Source organism: Diuraphis noxia, unplaced genomic scaffold (genome assembly GCF_037042655.1).
Source record: "Diuraphis noxia isolate RWA-SAM2 unplaced genomic scaffold, SU_Dnox_SAM2 contig0002, whole genome shotgun sequence".
Lineage (NCBI taxonomy): Eukaryota > Metazoa > Arthropoda > Insecta > Hemiptera > Aphididae > Diuraphis > Diuraphis noxia.
Genome location: NW_028301712.1, coordinates 46165632 through 46191677, shown reverse-complemented (window position 1 = coordinate 46191677; position 26046 = coordinate 46165632). Strand labels below are relative to the sequence as shown.

The window sequence follows — 26046 nt, the reverse complement described above, 5'->3', positions numbered from 1 at the left end:
TGATAAATTGAATTTTGAAGATTTGTTCATTTTTAAAAATTATTGACGTACTAGTAAGTATTTATATAAAAAGTGCACGAACTTTTAATGCAACAAAGCAATGTCGTAAACTCGTATTTATGATTGAAAGCGTTCTGTGATTACTGACAATATAGCTTACACAAAATTCATTATACTGCTCTAATGGTCGTCGGTTATCAAAATAATTATGATATAATACCGTAGGTATTATGTGTGCTGTATATTTAGTTTTACGAAAGTATATTAATATTATATATCACTTATCTCAGTGGTTCCCAAACTTTTAGGATCACGGAACCGTTAGGAAATAGTTTGTGTTTTGCGGAACCCTATAATGTCTTTACTTCCAACTCAACCCCATTTTTTCTAAAAAAAAACAGTACTACAAATAATGTTTCAGACATCACATACATCTGACGGAACCCTTGAGATAGTCCTGCGGAACACACTTTGGGTAACGCTGGCTTATCTAATATAATTTTAATATAAAATATACCATTTTATTTACTTGTGTCTTGTAAGACTAGTGACACTACATGTACGATTACAAGTTTCAAATGTAATAAGCACTTAATACAATTCAATTTTATTTTAAGAAAACATTTTCGGGGTGGGGTAGTCTGAAGCCTAAACCTCCTTGGCTAATTGAAGCCTTGCCGTTGGTGACCGAAATTCAGCCATACCCATTTGAAGTTTTGAAGTCAACAAACATATTATTCCATGTCATTGGACATAGAAAAATAGTTTTAATCTGTCATTAATATATGGCAGTGTTAATTAATCAATTGTTTTCTTCCAAAAAATTTGTACAAATAAGCGCAAACACTAAACAATTATATATAGAAATAGTATTCCTATTACTAATTTTTCGCCCATTACTCGCTAAATGACGGAGGCAATACTGTTTGATCGATCAATGAGAACAACCAGATTATAGGATTAACATTATGTAATTTCAATCATAGGCACGCTAATTTCAGCAAAGATCTTATCATATTATTATAATTTTTCCTATTTTGAATAACAACAGTGTCATGTGTGTTTATTTAGTGTGTACATATATATATATTCTATACAGGATGATTCATGGAGCGTAAAACACTCATTATTTCCAAAAGTGTAAATGTTTTTGAAAATATAATTTTACATAGCTTCAAGTCGTTTACAAAACCATGTTTTTATTAAAACATTTTTTTATCCCTATAATTTTTTAAGTGTTTTACTTTTTTGAATGACAACATGTAGTTTTAATTTTATATTCCAATATCATATAATATAAATGCTGAATATGCAACAGATACATAAAAATTGAATTTAGGGCAAGTAGTTTATGACTTATAAATATTTAAAGTTTGGATGAGCGGAGTAGTGGGCAAATATGTCGCGGGGTAACCTCGTACCACTCTACTCCGCTCATCTAAGCTTTAAATACCTGTATTTCGTAAACTACTTGCCCTAAATTCAATTATCAAATTACTTAGAAAAATATTCTGGTTTGGAATATCAAATTAAAACTATATGTTGTCATTCAAAAAAGTAAAATACTTAAAACATTATAGGGATAAAAAAATTGTTAAAAATATAATTTTTACTATAGAAACGTTGTTTAGTAAACGACTTGAAGCTATGTAAAATTATATTTTCAAAAAAATTTACACTTTTTGAAATAATGAGTGTTTTACGCTTCATAAATCACCCCGTATATATATTTAAATGTGAAATGAAAATCTTCTCAGGAACCACTCATCTGACTATCTTGATTCTTTTTTAAATGACTGAGTACATTTGGGAGCAGATTATTGGCATAAATTTAGTCCAATAAAGTTGCGGAGTAAGAGGATGACCCTACTAAAAAATACAATATTGTCGCCATCTTTATACACTAAATATTAAATATTATTTGTTTATTGCAAAGTTGCTATTGGTTTCAGAACTAAGGTGGATGAGTTGCACTTATAGGTACTAATTAATTTATATTTTCTGACTTATATATAAAAGTGAAAATGGAAATCTTTATTATTTTAGCAAAATTAGTCCGATAAAATAATAAATAATAAGTTTTTAACTAAAATAAAAACATATTTTGTTCAATATCAGCATTCAATACGAAATTCTAGGTGACACAACGCCGTACAAGTCTATCATCGATACAACAAAGTTGTGATTTATTCAATTGAATTCTTAAATTCACTTGATTCGCCAGGCATGTCATAGCACGTTTTAACATTGAAAATTGGCGTTTCCATCATTCTTCTACGAAACATAAATACCGCCACTACTCTTCAATGGCACTAGGCTTTTGGTGAAAAATTTGATGAACTCTACATCATAGAAGCTACAATTGTATACAGAAATCTTAATTGCGAAGATCTACTGTTACCATGCATCCCTTCAATGATTTCAAATTTTCAACAGATATGCCATTCGAATTCAAGCGTTTGCAATATCCGGTGCTATTCATCTTTCAATGGCCACACCAATAAAGCACAAGGACATTCGCTAAAAGTGTGTGAACTGAATTTGGAATATCCATGCTTCTCACACAGATAGCTATAAGTGACCTGCTCATGCGCCGGAAAACCATCTGATTTATTTGTGTATGCATTAGAAAAAAAACAAAATAAAATTATGTATTCAAATATTTTTCAATGAATTGGACAGAATAATTTATTACATATAATATAAAACATAGTGTTCATTTAGAATTCTCATTTTTAATGGACAACGAAATGCATGGGATTAGCTATTATATTATAAAAACGAATGTATATATGTATCCTTTAATGCACTTTGCACTATTCATAAGATCGCCAGGAAACTTTCGTGGCGGTCTTCAGTCACTTCAAAAACTTGTATGAACAAAATTGAACGAAATGAATGTTATACATCATGGATATTGTGTATACGATTTTTAATATTCTGTGTATGTTATAAAAGAGAACAAATATCTGATCGCGATGAAACTTTGGGAAGTTATTGAGTAGAGATGTTTTCTGGTATGGTACTATCTGAACTAGGTTAAACCAAAACCGAGATACACCAATACAGTTATATCAAAAACCACTAGATTTCACATTGTATCCAATCCGCCGTAGGTTGGATTAAGTAAAATCGACAAACTTGGTATGACTTTGCAACTTAAGAGTTTAAATTTATACACTTACGTATTTAATTGTGCTGAGAAATATGTTGATCAATTAGTTTTATCCTGATTTTCGGATTTAATCCGTTCGATTCTGATTTTGTTTCTAATCGGGCTGCACTACTTTCATTATCACAAGCTAGTCACTTGTGCAACGCTGGTTGGGCTGGCTATAATAAATGCTATAATATAATGTAATCGAACATGTCCTGACAGCAGATTCATTGTTTGATCAACATAGAGTCTAGACAATAATAGCTTGTGGCTGAAATTTTCACAGTACCTACCTCTACCACTATGTTAGTGTGAACTAAAAAAGTATTTTCCAAAATTCACATTTTAAGTTTGTGTACAAGTATTTTAAGATTGAAGATTCTGAACAACTGAAGTGCACGGGATCAGCTAATATTTACTATAATCATTATTATAATAGGTATTACAGTAGTCAAAAACAAAAGGTAATGAAACGATTAAAAAATTTAAAAAAACTATTCGTAGACATATTTTTATATAAGGTTGGTGTCTTGGTAGTGTAATTAGTCATTTTTCTATTATATATATAAACACAAAATTCACGTACGAAATTATTATAATAATATTATTATTATTATTTTAATTCTCGTATAGGCAATAGGCATAATTTATTACTGATTGTATACCTACGTATGTTAATGAATTTATGATGGTCCATAACGCTCACCACTAATGCATTTCGTTTGTTTTCGACTCAAAAAGCAGCGAATAATTTAAGCTGTATTCGCTATTATTTGTTGTGATCCGAAAATTGTATCTCTTATAGGTTATTTATTAAATATTAATATCATTTGATAACGTAAAATTGCAATTTATTATTTACAAAAAATTATCTTCGTTTCAAATACTCAAAAAAATATTAAATTAATATATATAGTAAATAACACATGTTGTTTTTAACTTACAATATTTGATCACTCCATCAATATTGGATAATTATTTTTAATATAAATATTATTGATCATTCGTATAATCACATTTCAATGTAATGGACATGTGTCATTTTTTATACAGCATTGTCCTGCAGGTTAAATTCGATTGTTCTGGCAAATCTATTATGTAGGTGACACCGTATAGGAACCTACAATAAAATTGTTTTTAATACCCAGCTGGTAATATGTTACTATTGTCCGAGACATGGATTTTTCGTGCCTGAATTTATAATTGGTACACATTTGAATAGATCTAATTAATTATACTTATAATAATACAATTGACATTCATTTTGGATCAAATTAAATTGCAAACAGTGTTACCTCCCCGGAACTATTCGCACCTATAATTATTTTTTTATTTATGCTCCAGTAATATAGATGATAATAGTTTAAAAAAAAAATGTTTTGTCCCAAAATATTGTTCAAAACTAGTGTTTATGAACGCTACGAAATGACGAATAACGGAAGTAATTTCGAAATCATATGCTTTGAAATTATGTTATAGAATACATACCTATAATATTATATAATTCACATACTGACACAGTGGATTAAAAGATATAACTTTAGGCTTTTATACTCGTATTTATTATTTAATAATATGTCAATTATTACGTATGACATAATAATTATTTTTCGAATATTATTACATGTTACAACATAATATTATTAATAGTATATGGTTAACAATGATATTGGATTAAAAAGTCCATAATTTTATAATCGACTTTCATTTTTTTTTTTTATGAATGTTTACTGATGATTTCATTATTTTTTGAATTATTTAACTTGCTGTACTAAGAATAATACGTCCATAATAATGGGTTTGGACTATAATTATGGAGGCTATATGATGGTGACTTCAACACTTCAACACTTTAATGATTAATATTAATCTAACGATATAATTTTTTTAAATGGTCGAAGCATAATAAATATTAATTTCAATATTATACATAATATATGTATACTTCATATTATTGTAAAACCATTTCTAAGCATTTCCTTAATATAAACATTATAATAACTGAGACTCGTTCAAATTCTATATATATATACCTATATATTGGGTATTATAGGCATCTACGCTTGTATTTTATTAATGTGACGTATACAATATTATATATTGACGTTTTTCTTTTTCGCTCGAATACACGTCGCTGGGACTTAACCTCGGCACTTGCGACTGTCATCTAGTATTATACACATATCGTATATACGTCGTGTAATAATGTCGTATGTATATTATGATGTTGCGAAAACTTATTTCATTAAATCTGGACCGGGGCAAATAACGCGCACGGGACATCGTATCATGTCGCATCGTATTAGATTTCAGTTGGAAGTAATGTTACATGATCGGAGACAAAACTATTTCTAAAAACTGTACACTTGTTGTGGTCATCGTACACGCGTACATGCTATTATATATGGCGTGTGCTGCAGCACGGCAACTTTAATAAAAAGAAATCCGTCGCCGTCATCTCTGTTTGATAATAACGATTTGCGTGCAGTTTTCGAGCGCATATAATATATATGTATAACGTGGTTGGAATATCTATGGTCTAGTGTCTAGATGAAAACCACCGTCCCGCAGAAGTTTTGATACGAGAGTGCTAATTATGATGGACGTTGGTGCCTTTGGGCTACAGTAATTATAATATATAAGGAATGAAAGACTCAGCCGTGTTATAAAAATATGAAGTACTTTTATTATATATGCTAATTACAATTTAATTTCGAATGTTTAGATGCTATTATTTAAATAATTTTTTTTAATCATTATGAATTTAATATTTTTCATGCGATTTTTCTTAAACCAGTAAAACGTAGACCAATCCAATATCATTTATTTCAAGATATATAATTTAAAATTTTTAAATGAAAACTAAAAAAAAATTATGAACAATATTCAATAGCAATAATAGGCCGGTACCTACATGCAGTTAACAGCATGGTTTTTTTCGAATCTCACATGACTTGTGGCATTTTGGTGGATACCTACTTACCAATTGTTAGGGTGTTCAACCGTCCATTAAGGGTTTTTAAGTTATTTAGAAAAACGTGACAGCGTGCGAGAAATGTAAGAACCTTTTTGTATACATAATATGCGGTCCTTTTTCTGTCGGCCGTAGTGCCGGCGTTTTGTCAAATGTGTGTGCCGAAATTATCACACCATAATGAATCGGAGATCTATTTTGAGACAGAGGTAACAACAAAAATAATAAAAAGAAAACTACAATATTTCTATCGAGGAGAGTGGCGCAAGACGGGTATGCAATAATATAATATTTAATGCATTTGGCGCCCGGCAATGGATTATATGAGTCGTCTCTCTGCAGTCCGTCACTCTCTCTCTCTTTATCCCTCCTTCCCTCTCTATTTTCAGTCTCTCGCGAGCACTCATCTCTCACCTGCTTATTGTTTTTTTCTCTCGCTCACACGTGCGTGGTGGTGAAACTTGACTCGCTCGTAAACATAACAATAAATACACATATATAGTGCACATTCTTCTTCTTCGATATAATATACATTACCTTACCTATTATTATTGTACACATTACACACTCGTTAATTTCATATCGTCGACCTTATACCTATATAATAATCCATCATATATAGATTATATTGTACGACATAATGGACCATATGTAGGTACCTTTAATATGATATGTGTATAATGGTTGTGCGGGAATGGCCGGTCTGTATCACGCCGACAAAGTGCATCAGAAGTATAATACGTAGCGGCGGTCCTTTTACGATCTTTTTAATTTGAGTAGGCATATCATATTATATAATTTATATAATAATATATAATATACCTATTTAAATCGTATTACGTTCACACAATATGTATTATAATATGTTATGTATCACTGTTTCAGATATAAAATGGAAGTGGCTGGCAAATCGTTACCGGCACTGACGAATTTTGACAAAGGCCGATATTCCGTCATCGTGTTCGAGAATTATCATCGGTACCTGAACATGGACAAATGGAACCGAGAGCTGTTGGACAAATACTGTAGGGAATACGGGGTCGGCATATTGGGATTTTTCCCGCCATCCAACCGCCAAATGACCGGCGTCAAGGTCAAAGGATTTCCGCTATACTTGCACACGAAACTATCTCTCAGGGTTTGTATATTTGAATAAAAGTCCTTGATAATATTATCGAATTACATTAATATAATTTATACATTTTTCTTTGGCAAGAGCATTACTTCGTTGTTTATTGAATACCAAGTTTCGCGTAGTTGAAAACTGCTCGGGCTATTAACCATATTGGCATACCCAGGGGAGGGATAGGATAAGAGTGCTTCAACCCTCCCCCCCACACCTATTGACCGCGTTAAAATAAAAATTATTCTGCACTAATAACTTGAAACGTAAAAATCATATTCCTATTATACCTTGAAGGTACGTTATAGTTCTTGTTATAGGTACATAATACACATTATATTAATATAATATAGGTGATAAAGATGATTAGGATTTTATAAAATGTTCGTATTTCTTATAAAATGCTTAAAGACCTAGAATAAGCTTAAAGTTTGTTTTATAATTCAGAGAATTGAAAATGAAAATACGAATATATATTTACCGATTTTTAATGATATTTTTGGTTTTTGGAATATTTTTTTGCATTTTGACCTGTTTTTTAATAAACGTTTTTTTCGTTATTGACTTACTTTAATAGTAAATCACGTATATCGATTTAGTACCTAAATAGAGTAGTAGGTGTAGTAGACCGTAGCCCCGTATATATGACTCGACGCGAGCAGCGGCGTTCATTATTTCGTATTGTGTACATCATATAATTAGTTCTAATTTGAAACTTTTGTTATCTGCTGATTTTGATGGATCTTTTATTTCATTTACGCCCTATGGTTATCGTCTAACGATTAATGAAAGCTGTACTAATACAGTCAACCCGTTAACCGTGTTCTCTTTCTATGTAGTGCAGTTGTTTACTATCCTATTAGACAACTTTATATGTTTACGTTTATTATACGTTGAATGTTGATGCATTATGTTTTGTGAAATTTTAAAAACAGTTCATTGAAATGTATCTTTCGTTTGTACATTGATTCTTTTATGAAAAAAAAAAAATACTTATAATTTCTAAAACTTTTTTTAAAATTACATTAATTGATGACATTACAAAATAAACTTTTGAAAAGAATTAAAGTTTTAACAACTGTTTACTCTTATCTTTTTAAATGTTTTACTTTTTTGAATGATAACATTCATTTTTCATTCATATACAAAAGCTGAACAATCTTAGGAGTACTTCGAATTCGATACCTACCGATCTATAGACGCGCGTCTATAGGTACAAAAATTAAACTTCGAACAATAATAGTTGTAATTTAAAACTGCATAACTATTTAAAGTTGGATAATGGATTATAACATTATTGGATATGATAGATATAATTTTATATTTAATTTTATAATTATATTTAATATTTATTATTTATTATAATAGGTACAATAATAATAATATTTATTAAGCAAACAAAACAAACAATATAATTATTGGGATACCATTGCTAATTGTTGTTTCTCTACTTCACTCACAGAAAATTAAAATAATTGTAGGTAACTATATAACTACCTAATCGTTCGAAATTTGATTTTTATGAATTGAAAATTTCTGAAAAATATTCTGCCAAAACTGAAATTAAAAATTCAAGTGTATCTATCGGATATTCTGTTACGGTGACCGTGTACCTTTATCAGTTTTTACTTTCCTTAAGATAAGATACAAAATCCAAATAATTTATTATGCTTTGTGGTTTATAGGATGCCATGTTGAACTCGGCATCGCCGGTATTGAGGGTTGCTCGAGCAGGCGGCGTATACCAAGGGCCACTGCCGGGCGACGATTGGTCCGTGTTCACGGCCAATCATACGACATATGAACCAGTGGCCTGGGGCAGCAACAGCAGCGGTGGACGGACTGAGTACGTTCCGCTTTCCACGGTCATGCAGGACCATGGCATGTACGACGGAATATCGAGGGTGTTGTTCGGCAACGGGCTTAACTTCTGGCTGCACCGGTTGTTGTTCCTTGACTCGCTGTCGTACCTCAGCAAGGGATTGCTAAGCATATCGCTCGAGCGACAGGTGCTCGTGGACATCGACGATATATTTGTTGGCGAGAGCGGCATACGAATGTGGAAGGATGACGTGCACGTTAGATTTTTTTGTATACTCTCTTACGTGTTATAATGTATACAATCACTCCTCCCTTTATTTCATAATTCATTCTTAATAATATCGAAGTGACCCCTGTCTGTTATTTAGTTAGACATTCAGAATAAGAATTCAGAATTTGTCAGGGTAAACTAAGTCAGAGAATTAGTCATGTATCAAACCCTTCCCCTCCCCCGAAAACACTGCAGATACATCTAAATTATTGTCGACAATACAAAAATATAATGATACTTACTTTGTACATGTATTATCTTTTGTTTCATTCATAATATAATCCATACATTTAATTAAATTTATTCGTTAAATTAAAAACTTTTTCGAACTAATAAACTTTTAATGCAATGTTTATTTGTTTATTTTCTTAGACCCACACGCAACATTATGTAGATAAAACGCATTTACCTAAAATCGTTTTATTTATTTTTTATTTGTGAGTAGAGTAAAATCACCTATTACAAAAATTAGAAGAAGCTATTATTATTGAGGGTATATTAAACTGGTTTATATTTTATTACTATTAGACTTTGTATCCTACTTTTAAAATAAAAAAAAAGTTAATTTAAATTGTGTTTAAATTGTCTTGAAGGAATATTTAGACACATTTATATGTCATATTCTTAAAAATATTATTCTTTATTTCTATCATTTTTGTAATGGGTGATTTTACTTTAAGCCCCCTTTAAAAACTTAAAAAATGAAATAATTCTGCGTAAATATGTTATGTCTATTTTGAGCGTCGGCTAAAGAAAGAAAAAAGTGGTGATATCCACTTAATTACAAAACTTTGTCCAAATTTGTGAAATGCGATCAACACCACATACTAACCGTTAGTGGTCTCATACCTAAGACCCTTCCAACATGATATTACTGTGCAAATGTGTGATTATAATTTAATCATAATAAATAATTTTTTATAACATACATAATATAATAAAATATTTTATAATTTATAATGTTATGATTATTGATTACCCTACATAAATCTATGTAAAAACATTTTAACCAATAATGAGACTAATATGGCCTATTACGTTAAAATAATAATATCTACCATTATTTGACATTTTATCATAAAAATTATGTACCATTTTTGTAATTCACTTGTTTGTCTTTTAATTAGGACTTGATTAAGACTCAAGATCGGATACGCCAGATTGTGCCAGGATTTAAATTTAACTTGGGGTTCTCGGGAAAATACTTCCATAAGGGCACATGGGAGGAAAACGAAGGAGACGATACGATATTAGGTGAGCTTCATTACTGTTTACTTAATTTCTACAATATTTTGTAAACGTTTCTATTTATCTAATATTATATATCATTAAAAAATAATTACGATTATTAGAAAATGTAGATAAGTTCAACTGGTTTTGTCATATGTGGAATCACATGCAACCACATCTGTACAACAATGAAACGCATCTGGAGTACGAGATGTCGTTGAATAAGGCGTTTGCCGAGGTGAGTAGTCATTGGTATAGCCGCTATAATATTACATATTGCTATGTGTGGTTTATATAATTAATTATAGATTCGTATAAGTTATTAACTAAATGCTTGAAAAAACATATTAATCTTGAAGGTACTGTGTCTATAAGTATATACGTGACTAATAATAAATCTAAAAAAAAAAAAAAATCAAAGACAAAAAAAATAATTAATTAATTATCATATCACAGGCACATGGGATACCGACTAACTCCAGTTACTCAGTGGCGCCCCACCATTCCGGCGTTTACCCGGTACACGAACTGCTATATACCGTTTGGAAAAAGGTGTGGAACATTCGAGTAACTTCGACTGAAGAATATCCGCACCTGAGGCCCGCCAGGTTGAGGAGAGGATTCATTCATCGAGGCATCAAGGCGAGTGCAATCCAGCTCTAACTTACAACTTGTTATTATATGTATATTGTATATATACCTATTACGATAAAAGTACGAATAGCAGTGAAATCTACTACTGCCGAACAATGTCCGAATTTTGGCTACTTACAGATTGATTTTAGTAAAACCTAGAATACACAAAATAGTTTGGTCAAACCCCGAATTATTTTGTAGTTCAACTTTGGAATTTTACAAACGAGATTTGATAAATCTAAGATTAATGAAACAGTATTAGTGAAAGTCCATCATAATTTTCTAATTGTGTGTATTTTTCTCTTGAGTTTTACTCATATATAATTAAATAAAGCGGTGGTAAATTACACATACTTCAGAAAGTTTTAATTGTTATCATGTTATTATGTATGAAGTACGGGGATTTGATATCGTTATTTTCTGTTTTATGCCTAACACACGCGTGATGTAATATTTTAGATGATTTGCTCTTTGCCAAAATTATCAATTGATCTAATGAAGCTATAAGAATTCTAAAAATTGATATGAATTTGTTATTAAGATTATTTGGGATCGACTTCCCCACAACTTAATATACCCCCCCCCCCCCCAAAAAAAAAAAATAAAAATAAATAAATAAATAAATAAAATAAAATACCAAAAATATTATATTAAAAAAAAAAGTTGGGAAGTGGGTATCGCTCTGTTGTATAGTAGTGATGGAGAGTAGGTCACTATAATGGATGTGTTAAATTTGAATATAATGACAGGTATCATTGTATACGAAAAACGATTGTGAACGGAGATGATTTGTCAGTCTATTATTACCTATATTTAAATTATAATTTTTTTTTTATACGATCACAAAATGTTTTCTAGATTGACTCTAGAGTATTTTTTTACAGTTATTGGAAGAAAAAATTATAGAGAACCTTGTGTTAGATTTTCAAGCTTAGGTATAAATCACAAACATTTTATGAATTTTCAACTTCATAATATCCATGCAATATACTTGCAAATTGTCGCGATTTTGACATACTTCATTAACATTTGAACTTAAAATTCCTATAATTAGCTTTAAAAAATTTAAAATGTTTTAAAAATTTAATCGTGAATATATTACGCTAATATAAACATTTTGTGCGAATTTCAAGTATTTACAATGATTTGTTTTTGAGTAATAGCAAAATAAAAAATCGATTTTGTCAAAAACTGATTATGCATAGAAATTCCTGCGTTTTCGTTACTTTTTAGGGTTTTTCCTGACACTTTTAAAACCTACTCTTGTCCCCCCAAAGTACCAACTAGATGAATTTCCCTTTTCAAAGAGGGACTGAAGTCAAAAATCAAAGCATTATTTTTACTCCAAAACGTGATGACAGACACAAAAAAAACATACATCATTGTAAAATCAATACATTCCTCACTTCGTTCAGAATCTAAAAGGAGTTATTAAATATTATCATATTTCTATTTTTGGATAAGTTAAAATCAAAAATGTAAGGAAGTCGATCTCAAGTAGACTTGAAACAATTTCAAATCTGTTTTCAGAATTCTTATCGCTGCACTATATCAATCGGTACGTTAGGCAAAGAAAACGGCTAAAATCCTGTGCCGCATGTGTATTAAACAAATATTGCGGTGTTGAATCTCCTTAAAGTTTCCACATTATATTCTAATTAGAAAATACATTGAAAATAATGATCGTTTAGTTACTGTCTATTATTATTCATTCGATAATTATTGAATTTGCTGAAAACTATCTTTAATTTCAAAAATGTGTTGGCACATACAACATTGTTTGAATAATAATAATTATTTTTAACCTGCACACTACATTGATTTTATTGAATTAAATGTAGACTCAATGCGCTGACCATTATTTAATTAAAACAATCAAGTCATCAATCCCAATTTATAATGATAATTAGTATATGTAGTATATTTTCTCGTTAATGTGTTAATTATTAATTTCCCACTTGGACTGTAAGAAACCTCGTTCATGAATACCCAAGATATCAAACGATTCTCACGCTCCCCCTGGCATTATGACTGTATAGTTCTTGTCCATTTTACCAATAAATAATGTACATGTCACAACTCTTCTACATGGGTCATGAGTTGTTATTAATACATCTATAATTGTAAATGACCAAACTTGGTTATTGTCGATCCAATATATAATAACATACACTATAATTTCTTTAAATAAATCATATATTGTAATATTCATACCTTAATGACTATTTTCTTATGGTTTTGTCTTCTGTAACATAAAAATAAAAATAATTTTTTTTTTTAGTTATTTATATAATTATTTCTATACACTAAGTATTTTTACAATGTTAATTTATAGTTTACAAATAAGTTAACAATACATTTTAGTTAGTTTTTGAGTCTGAGTAGACTTCAAGTAGAGTATCTTGTGGATGTCTAGATTTTAATCTTACATAGTTTGTTAAATCATTTCCCAGTTTTACGATGGAGAGTGTTCCTTTGGCTTTGTGAAGTTTTCAGGGAAATTTTTATACTGCTGCGTCATCCACGTTGATATTAAACCCGTATCATTATGTAGTTGTTTATTTAGTCTTGATGACTATTCTTTAACATTTATTTTGAAGGGTTTATAGTTTTTAAAATTTTTTTTTGTGAGTCAACGTATTATACAATTGTGGTTTGCGGTCTTATTTGTGCTATGTATAGTAGGAAGCATTTCATCTATAGAGTTGAACTGTGGTTTAATAATGGGTAATGTATTTTCAATCTAGTGTGTATCCTTGTAAAAATTTTTTGTCTGTATGTTTTCCCAGCATAATTTTTCATTTTAAGTCCCAGAAGTTTTTCTGAGTTCTTTTTGTTGTTCCATTGAATCTCCTGGTTGTTAACTTGTATTGAAGATGGATTTTTGTATTTTCTTATGTTAGGTATTTTTGTTTCACGTTTGGTTGGATTTTAAATAAGTTTCAATTTTAAAAAATATCTCGTCTTAGGAGGTTTATTGTTCAATAAATTTTTATAATTCAGTTGTTGTTCAATAATTTTTTTAAGACCTGAACCATTGTAGTTTTTCGTAATAAATCCTATATACAAAATTCTCGTGTTCCAGTGTTTGTAAAAAAACTTCTCTGTAGCGGCTCGACCGATTTGGGTTAATTTTTTTTTTTTTTTTGATAAGTGTGAGAATAGATTGTAAATTATTCTTCACCCTCTTACCATCAAACTTCATTTGAAAATAATGAATACTGCCCAGGAGTTTTTCTAGATGTGGCCCAAGCCTTCGATAGAGTTTTGCTTGATGGCCTTCTATACAAGTTAAAATTATTCCTCCTACTATCTAATAATCCAATCTTACCTCCATGGTCGTACATTTGAAATTCGACAAGGTGACTCAATATCCTCCTACTTTTTAATCTCTACTGGTGTTCCACAAGGAAGTGACTTATCGCCCGATTTATTTAATATATATACATCAGATATTCCAAAAACTACAAACACGACCATACCAACGTATGGAGATGATACAGCTATACTCTCTTCCAATCCAGACCCCATTATATCTTCAAATTATCTCCAAAATCACCTCAATTTAATAAACACCTGGGCAACCAAGTGGAGAATTTTAATAAATCCTGATAAATCTTTCCATGTACCATTAACATTACGAAAAAACAACCTCTCCTCGCTTCAACTTCAAGGAGTCGAGATTCCTACATCGAAGCAGGTAAAATATTTGGGAATTTTACTTGACAAAAGATTGTCATGGAAACCGCATTTAAAGGCCAAACGTAAAATCCTTAACAACCGCGTTCATCTATTTAGACCGATTCTCAAATCTAAACTATCAATACACACTAAGTCCACATTATACAAATCTCTACTTAGACCTATTTGGGCGTACGGTATGCAAATCTGGGTGCCAAACCTTCCCTAGTCCGCACTATCCAAGCTTCCCAATTCATCAATAGGAGGTTAATAGCCTCGGCCCCTTGATACGTAACAAATTAAATCCTGCACAAAGATCTAAGAATGCCAACAGTTGACCAACTAGCTAAATTGTACTATAACAGATTTCACTCTAAACTCACCTAGCATCACTTACTCTTCCTGACAATCCACCGCGCTGACTCAAAAGAAACTGGTGCCGTGACCTATTAAATTAATGTATAAAAAAAATTAATTACTGGAGGGTACCATCGCTAGATGATTTCCCTCATCTTGTATTTCATGTTATTTTATGTTTTATATTACACTTAGTGTAATCGTATTTTTCATGAAATTGATATCCATTTCATGAACTACGATCATATCGTGTAAGTCAAATTTTAGTTCATGAAATGGGCATATATTTTATCCATTTCATGAAATGAAAACTCTTATTTTACACTTTGTGTAATATTTTTAATTAATTACATCAACAGATAACTTTTTGTGAAATTGGAATCTTTAAATTTAAAAAAATTCTAAAATCTCTAAATTCAACCACAGTTAAAAAAATGTAATTGCAGTTATTGTCAATCAGAACAAACATAAACTTCACCAATTCGGAACTCAATATGGTTTAGTAAAAGGGTGGTAAAATTCAGCAAGTTTGAAACCCGCGACATCTAATTTTTTTAAAACTACTGAAGTTAATAATGATAAAGAACTCACATTATGTGAAACAGTTTCTCATATTTCTGGGGGACAAGGTTTTTTAAGTTGTACTTGTAAACACCAATGTGAATCAAAACGATGTGCTTGTTTTAAAGCTTCTGTAAAGTGTAACAGTCGTTGCCATAACACTAATATTTGTAAAAATAAGTAATAATTTATTATTTATATAAATAATATTATTATGATGATTCTTATAATTATTTATAAATATATAATATATAATTTATTTTTATTTTAAATAATTATAATAATGTAATAGATTAAAAATAAACTTAATTTAAACTGATTTTATTTTTTCATAACAAATAAGAGTTTAATATAATATGTAGTATTTAAAAATTTCAATTTCACGAAAAATTAGCTATTATTGATGTAATTAATTTAAAATATTACACAAAGTGTAAAATAAGAGTTTTCATTTCATGAAATGGATAAAATATATGTCGCATTTCATGAACTAAAATTTGACTTACACGATATGATCGTAGTTCATGAAATGGATATCCATTTCATGAAAAATACAATTACACTAAGTGGATGCGACATATATATAGTGTTATGTTAGTTATCTATTTTACCTATTGCATTGTGTAATACTGTGTTAATTTTCTAAAAAAAAAAAGTTAAACTAACCTAACCTGCAGTTATTGCTATTATCATTGTAAGTATTTTGTTATTCATTTAATTAATTCAGTAGATGAAATCCTTAATATGCTAAAAATAATGTTTAATTTCATACTTATTTTATTATTTGATTATTATTATCTGATTATCTTATCGTTATTAGAGCTATTGTAAAATAACACAAAATTCTACTGTAAAAATAGTTAATAATAAAATAAAAACTGAATATTAATTGAGTATAGTATACTATACTTTATTATATTCATAATATTACATCACAATAATAATTATATACATTGCCAATCACAATGTCATACGACGTTTGAACTCCTCACTAAATTTTCTGTGCGTTTATGGGGTGCCATCTATGCTGTGGTATGTCCCTGCACACCCCTTGGCAACGCCTATGATTGTAATCTTATTACAGCAGATTACTAAACAAAATTCATTACATATTCGAGATACTCATTGAAGTGACCTACAGTATTAATAAATTATTAGTTGTAAACAGATAAAGTAAATTAAACATTTATTTGGCACATATGTTTTATTTCCAGTGGTTACAAATGAAAATTGCATTAGACACGTCTTATGCATAAATCCAAATTTTGACTTACTCTAACTTGATCAGTTTTGTAAATAGAAAAAAAAATGTTTACCAGTGAGTCCTAGATTTCACCAGTATTCGTAGTTTTATCGTAACTTTTTTGTAAAAGCAATCAAACCTTAATTTTGTCGTCCTGTATCTTTCAGCATTTTGTTTGTAGAAAAATCTAACATTGTTAATTCTTACTCTACCGTTAATTCTGTGTACTATATTATTGTATATGGATGACAATTTGGTATCATTTATAATACTATGGAAATAATACTAATTGATTCTATTTTGTTTTTAGGTGTTGCCTAGGCAGACTTGTGGCTTGTTCACTCACACCATCTATGTTGACCGGTACCCTGGAGGACGCAAAAAATTGGACGAATCCATAATGGGTGGAGAACTGTTTCAAACTATTGTGTACAACCCTGTAAGTGTAATAAGAATCACTCACAACTTCACTACAGGGATATTTTATAATCAATTTTATTTCAATATACATTTTGAGAGAATCTGATCATCGCCAATTGTGTTACCTTATTTTCTTATTAAAATTATTAAAATTTCATGAATTATTAAATGTGAACCATAAGATACAACACAAAATTATTTAGTACAAAATTAGTTACTGTCTGTTTTGTAAATCTCATGATACAATTTATAAAAAAAAGATTCTAACAATTAGAAGTATGTTAATTATATTGCCTATATGGTTTTCTGCAAATTATCAAATATATATCCAAATTTGACCTACAAAAATGTTAACAAATTAATTTTTAGTGTATATTATTTATTAAATTAGTAAATTTGGTTGCTCGTAGTTTACACAATGTGCAGCAAATGGTAAAAATAATAATAATTGTAATAAAACCAACCATGTTTTCTAGATCAACGTATTCATGAGCCACATGTCCAATTACGGCAGTGACCGACTAGCATTATACACCTTCGAATCGGTATTCCAGTTCATTAGGTGCTGGACAAATTTAAAATTGGTATCATCAGGACCTCAGGAACTGGCAGACAAATATTTTAAGATGTATCCAGAAGAAATTGATCCAGTTTGGGGTGTAAGTTTATTGCAATATATTATGTATATGTATGTGTGTATTATTGCTTATAACTGTCTCTGTATTTCTATGTCTTTATCATTATAGTATAAGGAATAAGAAGTATGCTCAACATGATCTTTGTTTTCATCCTAGTTTTTCCTTGTACACCATCTTGTATAATATGTCTATTGCATTGTATAAGATAAAATATATACATAATATGATATTAGCATGACCTTATATTTGGTTATATATTATATAAATATTATATTGCCCCTTAAAAGAAAAGTATACTCTTATCATTGATCATACTTATTAAGAGGACGCACACCTACATGTCTTGTTTCTGTTTTACAAATGTACAACATAGCAAAAACTGTTTAGCACGGGACAACATTTCTATATTTCCTTTGTACTTAAAGTAGAATTATCAAAATTTCTCAACACAGAGGGAAAAATTGTATCTGATTCAGTGTTTTTTTTTTTTTTTTTGTAGTACTGACCAATAATTTTTAATAATAAAATGAAAAAAAAACCTAATTTTCTTTAACTCATAACTTTAATTGTATTAATGTTATCCAAGCAATAAAAACTCTATGACTAGGATAAAATTCTTCCCTATATGTTATGGAATTTCGGTAATTCTATTTTAAATACAGAGAGATTATAGTAATTTTGTCCAACATTTTTATAATTATTATAAGTGGATACTCTAAAACTTAAAAGATAATATTTAAATTCAATCATTTTAATCTCTTAATACAATGACTAGTTTTGACATTTATCACTTATTCTCTTTTGAATTATTTTCAATTATATATAATACTTGTTTTACATTATTTTAATACATAGTTATTATGTTATTATTGCATTTATTTTCCTGTTTATATCATGATATACAGACATTTTTTACCAACACATATTTAACATTTTAATAACTGAAATTGTGTGTAAGTTATTTTTATTACTTTATACAATAATTGAAAATTATGATCAATAAGGGAAAACATTTTTTTTCTTCTGTAGGTTACTACTTCTTCATCTACATTCAGTTATTAGTGTGTGCTAGAGGACTATTTAGTGATATTAGGGATATATAAATCTAAGTGGCCTAGTTTAGTTTATGATTTCTTTCATTTTCTTTTTTGAATAAAAATATATATTCTTCGGTACTTATATATCAATAATTTAATACATATATGTTTATGGATGTGATCATTCTATAAATTTATGCAACACTGAGAGGATTACCATTATGTTATCATGTTGAAGCCAGGAACGTAAAATATTATATATTTTTCTGTCCAACATATTTTAGTTTTCATATCAACTAACCAATAAAAAAGATGAAATTAATATTATTAAGTTATTTTAAATTAATGTTCTTAGCAAACAGCGATTTATAATAATATAATTGTTATCATAGCAACCTAATTATACTTTTTAGATTCTAAACAAAATCATGATATATTCATAATTTATAATTTTATTAATAATTTATTACTTCTTATATCGACTAAAACCAATAGTGGCTAGACATACACATGTACTGATGTATTTGCATGGAGTGTAGATACTCTTTCTTTTTTATTATTCCATTGTACATTTTGTCCTAAATAATTAAGCAATGAACACAGTAAAAATGTATTTAATACTTATTATTGTATAGACTATAGGTAGTTAAATACAGCAATTTAATATAATAGGTAGTTTAAACTTGAAGAATTACCTAAGTTGATAGAAATGTTAGAAGATTCTTATATTAAAATGTTAGTTATTGATAAGTATTAATATTACAATTTTTAGCTGTACACACTTTTTGGCATGAATGATTGTAAATGTTTTTATCATCAGTATTCATAATACCTTATTGAAGGTTTTTCAGCCTAACAGGAAAGATTCTAATTTTCTGTTATGCCAATCTGTAGTGGAGTATGTTGTACAAATCATAAACTCATAACTATAATTTTAAATGTAAATCAAATATCAAATTCTAGAAACCAGTTGAAAAAGGATATTTTGTAGGTACCTTCTCATCACAATAATACAGAAACAAAATAATATGACATTATAGTAAATAAAAATTGTGGATATATATCATCATTGTTATTTAAAATATTATTTAATTTTACCAATTCTCTTCTTATACAATAATATTCATATTCTAAAATAAAATAAAATAATTAAAAAAAATCATTGTTGTTTGAGTGTTTGTCCTCAAACAGAAAGCATCATTGCTCAATGGAAATAATTGTCTGATTTTTAATGAACTATGTAATTTAAAAAAAAAAAACTTTCTGTTTTACTAGTATGACATGATTTTTTTGAATAAAAATGTGTTTCATATTTAAACTATTATTTATTTACTAAATAAGTAAAATGTTAATAATTCTATGTACAGTTTAAACATAAATAATTTGTATAATTTAAAAATAACGAAACATATAAGAGTTATTTATACAATCCTACGAACAAATAGTTAATATTAACTAACAAAAAAAATTATTATATTATATACATTATACAATGACTACTGATTGTTTAGAATCCTTGTCTGGACCAACGCCATCTTAAGATTTGGTCTTACAAAAAATCTTGTCAGCATCTTCCCAAGTTTCTAGTTATTGGACCTCAGAAGACTGGCACCACGGCATTATACACTTTCTTATCAATGCACCCAAACATATCAGCAAACATTCCGAGTAAAGAAACATTTGAAGAAATCCAATTCTTCAATGGCCGCAACTATTACAAGGGATTGGATTGGTTAGTGACATTTTACACAACACCTGCTTTTTACTTATGGATATTAATATATTTATTTGATTCTAGGTATATGCAGTTTTTCCCTTCAAATGACTCCGTGGACAACAAAATTGTATTTGAAAAATCCGCCACCTATTTTGATTCAGACATTGTACCCAAACGGGTATTGGCACTACTACCCAATGTGAAACTTGTATGTATAGTTTTGAATTCAGGCCTGAATTAATCATTAGGCACTTAAGGCACAACAACAAGGGCCTACTAATCTAGAAAAAAAACTATAATACACTAAAAAAATTGATTGACATTGACTATTGGTTTTATGTTTTTATACTTATTATATTTTATTGTGAAAAACTATGACATTTTTCTAATATTTACAACCATCAAAATGTTGGACCTTTAGGATCACCTAGTGGTCTAAGTGCTTAGTACCTACAGATGATTTTATCAAGCCCTGTTTATATTGATATTTTAACTTTCCATTTGTTGTGTGGACTTGAATGAGAATTTTTATTGTCTGTGTATATAGGTGACCATATTAATCTCACCGGCCAAAAGAGCTTACAGCTGGTATCAACACGCCAAAGCTCATGGTGATCCAAACACACTCAAATATTCGTTTCACCAAGTGATAACAGCCAACGAATCTGTCGCGCCAAAACCACTGAGGGACTTTCGTAATAGGTTATTGCAAATAATAATAATTACATATTTTTTAAACTTTCAAACAGTCTTAAACTTATTTCAGAAGATCTTGTGAGACTAAACGAGTTCTAGGTTCTCACAAAGGATAATAATTTTATTTGAGTTGGGGTTCCTAATAAATTTAGTTCTATGTAACTATATAAAAATTATGAAATTGTAATATATTAATTTTAGGTTTTTCTAAATTCGTTGTTTAATTACATATTTATCTTGTAATTAGTAAATACTAATCAATTAAATAACAAACATTAAATCACAGATAATATGCATCTACATATTTATCATAAATTATGATAAAAGTGTTACAATCTTATAATTTAAATTTAAAACATTAAAATAATATTATGAACATTCAATGCTAATTTCTAATTCAATGTTTTCACTTGTATATCGCTGAGCTGATATTATTTTTATAGCATACAATATAATACATTTGTTTAAATGTTTTTTTTCAATTATTATTTAATATTGTCAAATTTCTTTTTTTAAAGACTATAAAATACTTCAACTTAATTCTCACCTATTAAGGTTTTATTTAAAATTACTTATATTTACTCATAAAATTATATTTCATTAAAGCATTTTTATTTAAACTAACACTTTAATTATAATTGTTATAATTTATTAGAAAATTCATGGATGACTCAATTGACAAATCAACACTATAAATATAAATATTATGCTTATGGCTGATCATTGAAAAGTCATAAGTTATAACAATACTCTCGATAACAGTTTTTAAATTAAACATTATACCGATGATTGTTGAAATGTGGTGGTTTTTAATATTGTTATAAAAAAAGTTATCAAATATTCAATTTTTAATTTCAATTACCAGGTGCTTAAACCCGGGAAAATATGCAATGCACATAGAGCGGTGGCTAGATTATTTCCACCACAATAATCTGCACATAATTGATGGTGATCAGCTAAAGTCCAATCCTGTGGATGTGCTGGAACAGTTTCAAAAGTTTTTGAAAATCACACCTCCGTTTGATTATTCTTCTCACATCAGGTGCCCATAAGTATAATATATAATAACATATTCTAGTCATATTATAATATAATACAGCTCAGGCTCCAAACTATCTCCAATTTAATACCTGTCCTAATGGTTTCCTCGTGTGTTACAGATATGATGCTAAGAAGGGATTCTTTTGCAAGGTTTTGGAAGGTGGCGGTAACAAGTGTCTAGGCAAGGGCAAAGGGCGGCAGTATGCCAACATGGACGAGGAGTCATACAAGTACCTCCGAGAGTATTATATGCCGTACAACACAGCGTTGGTAAAACTATTGCGCAAGCTAGAGCACACTACCATTCCACTATGGCTTAAAGACGACTTGAGCTATTCGTCTACCTGACATTTGCTTCGTAAGTGTTTTGGTGTTATCTATTTGATTGTATTAGGGTATTATTTTTTTTAATGTCATGGAATGTACAAGTTTTGAAGTAATTGAGAAGTTCGATTTAAAATCTACCCTAAATTTGGAGGTGTGAAGACATTATCAATAAATGCTAACCCTAGATTTTCCTATATCTTATGGAAATCACAAGATCTAAGACTATCCTCAAAAAAATAAATTCTACCATGAAATTAAAAGTTAAAAGTCAACCAAATTATAGTCGACACCTTAGGTGTCAATTTGATGCAATTTCTTATGATTAAACATGTTTAATAACCCATTGAAAAACTGCAAGCAAATTAGGGTCTTACAATATAAACATTAAGCGTATCTCCCATATGAACGAAAATAAATTGAGTTCATATCAAATTATGATACTATTATATTATTATAATATTAACTCATTTTATTAATATTTTTGTTTGCAGGTGGTAGAAAAAAGAAATATCAGCGGTTATTGGCTGGTGTATTTTCTACCACGAAGAAATAAAAATGCTGAATTTGCCATATTCATATGATATCTATATTATATTTCACTTTTTTAATGATGTAAAATAAGAACGATGCCATATTATGTTAGATTATTTTAAGTTCATGAAATTATAAGTTTTTTTTAATATTATTACTTTTTGTTGATTTTAATGTATGTATATTATATAGCTAACTGTTTTTATGTATAGATTAATGTTAATTAATAAAATAAATTAATATTTGTTTTTTTTTTGTCTTGTATTTATAAAAATTTTTATTAACATGCATATAATATATGTGTGTGTATATTGCATGTAGACCGTCCATTTTTTTGTTGATTTTTTTTAACTGAGCATTTGCAGTGTTTTGTGTCAATTGTCTTATTTTGACTCGGTCAGATGAAATATAAAAGACAATTTCTATTTGTATACAGAGGTTTTGTTCTTTTGTAATTTGTTTGCTTATTTATTTAATTAATTCAACATTAGCAAAGATAGATTAAACTAAATTATTCTTTGCTGATATTTAGATAGGCCCTCATTGATTATACATAGGTATATATATTTATTATTATTAGAGCCCAGATTTATATGCAATAAAAATCTATAAAATATGCAGATTCTTATCATAAATATACAAAACAATTTTCTATTTTACAAATTAATAAACTATAAAGTTTTGATTAAAAATATTACATAATATAAATAATTTTGTATAAAAAAGTTAATTAAAAAAAATAAGTGGAAAATACAATTTTTCAATTACATGTATAGAATTTGTACATAATATATTTTTATCTAATGTAGTTACGTAATTATAAATTTATCTCTAGAAAATTCAATATTTTTTTTTATTCGTTGATAACTTATATATTATCATTAATTATTTTTGATTAATAGTAGGTATTTTTACAAATGTTAATTTGACTATTTTAATGAACAGAGATAGAATAATAATGATTGTTATTATTATTTTTATTATAATTGTAGAATATGTAAAATTTATGCAACTTTCAATATGTATGCAGTTAATATAAATTTTCATTAAAATATGCAAAAAAAAAAAAAATAAACCATTGAATCTATAGGTATATTACAAATCATCAACATTTATAATCAAAATCTTTCTAAGTAAATTGTAGAAGAAAAATGTATATTCTTATTTCTATTTAATAAATTTAAATCCAGGCCTTCATTATTATTATATTAGTCGTATAGTAACTACTGACAACTATACTAAACAGTATCAAAATATTATTTAAGGATTATACTTCATGTGTATGGTTCACCAGGTACCTATAATTCTCTTATATCCGTGTTAAATTTATTAACTGACAGCAAGAACGGGATTATTATACAGTTATGTAAATGAAAATAAGGGTGGGTGGGTAATGGTTGATACTTAAGTTACTTGATAGGTTAGGTTGTTTGAGGAAGTCAACCTTTAATTTACCATTGTGTATTTAGCTAAAAGTATGTATTTCTATAAATAGGTGGTAGTTAAGTCATAAGAATTAAATTGCACAGCTGATAACAAAAGATCATGTCACTACTGTGTGCATGTACTTGATTGTTTTAGTTGATGACAAGCTTTATTTTGGTTACCTATATTTAGTTTTTATTATTATATTGATATTACCATTTAATGGTACAATAAAGGTAGTAAGTATTTACTTTTTAATAATAATATAAAAACACAGAATAACTACTAAATGAAAATTTGAAATCAAACAATAAGTAATTAGGTATTACTGTTAACTACTAACTGATATGTGATATTTATTGTTTACCTAAATTAGTTACACTAGTTTGAATTTTCAATTCCATATTTCCATAATTAAATAGAATAAATTATGATGTTGCCAATACACACCACCATAATATTAAACAAATGGTTATTTGAAATGTCATATAATCGATAACCCAGCTTTTGAAGTAATAGTTAATAAGTCACAGCTAGGTACATTCTAAATCTAAAACATATCATACATCATGGCAAGTTTCATACGAATTGGCAAGTTGAAAACAATGGAAAATGATGTCTTATTAAAACACTGTAAAGATTTGCAAATTATTTTAACAGATAACGATTTAAAAGATGTAGATGGATTTGATTTATTTTCTGAATTGATTATTTTTCGATCTTTAGTTGACGATGACACAAATTCGCTACAGGCACTTAATATTTTAAAAACTACTTACGGATCATTTCCTAATCTAACCATTGCTTTAAGAATAATGCTAACCATTCCTGTGACATCAGCATGTGCGGAAAGAAGCTTTTCCAAGTTAAAATTAATAAAAACCTATTTACGCAATCAATTAGGTCAAGACAAACTATCAGAACTAGCTTTAATATCAATCGAAAAAGAAGTATCGTCCACAGTCGATTATAAACATCTCATTGATATATTCGCTTCCAAAAAATCTAGAAAGAAAATGTTTATTTAAGTTTTAATGTGATAATTTATATTTTACCTTATAAATTTTACCTTTTAATATTATTATGATAAAAATAATTAATTATACTTATCTATAATTTATTTACTTATAAAGAAAACAGTACTATTATAATACAGTATT

The 26046-nt window shown here is 28.5% G+C and overlaps 2 protein-coding genes across 2 annotated transcripts in view; both read left to right on the top strand.

Annotated features, from left to right (window-relative positions):
* sfl (N-deacetylase and N-sulfotransferase sfl) overlaps positions 1-23716 on the top strand; it is a 43103-nt gene extending 19387 nt beyond the window's left edge. Inside the window, exons 3-15 of the mRNA XM_015517122.2 lie at positions 7017-7269; positions 8940-9332; positions 10474-10600; positions 10699-10814; positions 11033-11218; positions 17365-17493; positions 17951-18133; positions 20661-20881; positions 20948-21074; positions 21414-21568; positions 22428-22604; positions 22723-22961; positions 23422-23716. Of these exons, the coding sequence (XP_015372608.2) occupies positions 7017-7269; positions 8940-9332; positions 10474-10600; positions 10699-10814; positions 11033-11218; positions 17365-17493; positions 17951-18133; positions 20661-20881; positions 20948-21074; positions 21414-21568; positions 22428-22604; positions 22723-22951 (2296 nt within the window). The 3' untranslated portion in view covers positions 22952-22961; positions 23422-23716. The remainder of the gene's footprint in view (positions 1-7016; positions 7270-8939; positions 9333-10473; positions 10601-10698; positions 10815-11032; positions 11219-17364; positions 17494-17950; positions 18134-20660; positions 20882-20947; positions 21075-21413; positions 21569-22427; positions 22605-22722; positions 22962-23421) is intronic.
* Positions 23717-24697: 981 nt separating this feature from the next.
* LOC149058545 (zinc finger MYM-type protein 1-like) lies at positions 24698-25916 on the top strand. The gene has a single exon (XM_089220718.1). The coding sequence runs from the start codon at positions 25456-25458 to the stop codon at positions 25912-25914; it is 459 nt and encodes a 152-aa protein (XP_089076844.1). The 5' UTR covers positions 24698-25455; the 3' UTR covers positions 25915-25916.
* The last annotated feature ends 130 nt before the right edge of the window (positions 25917-26046 follow it).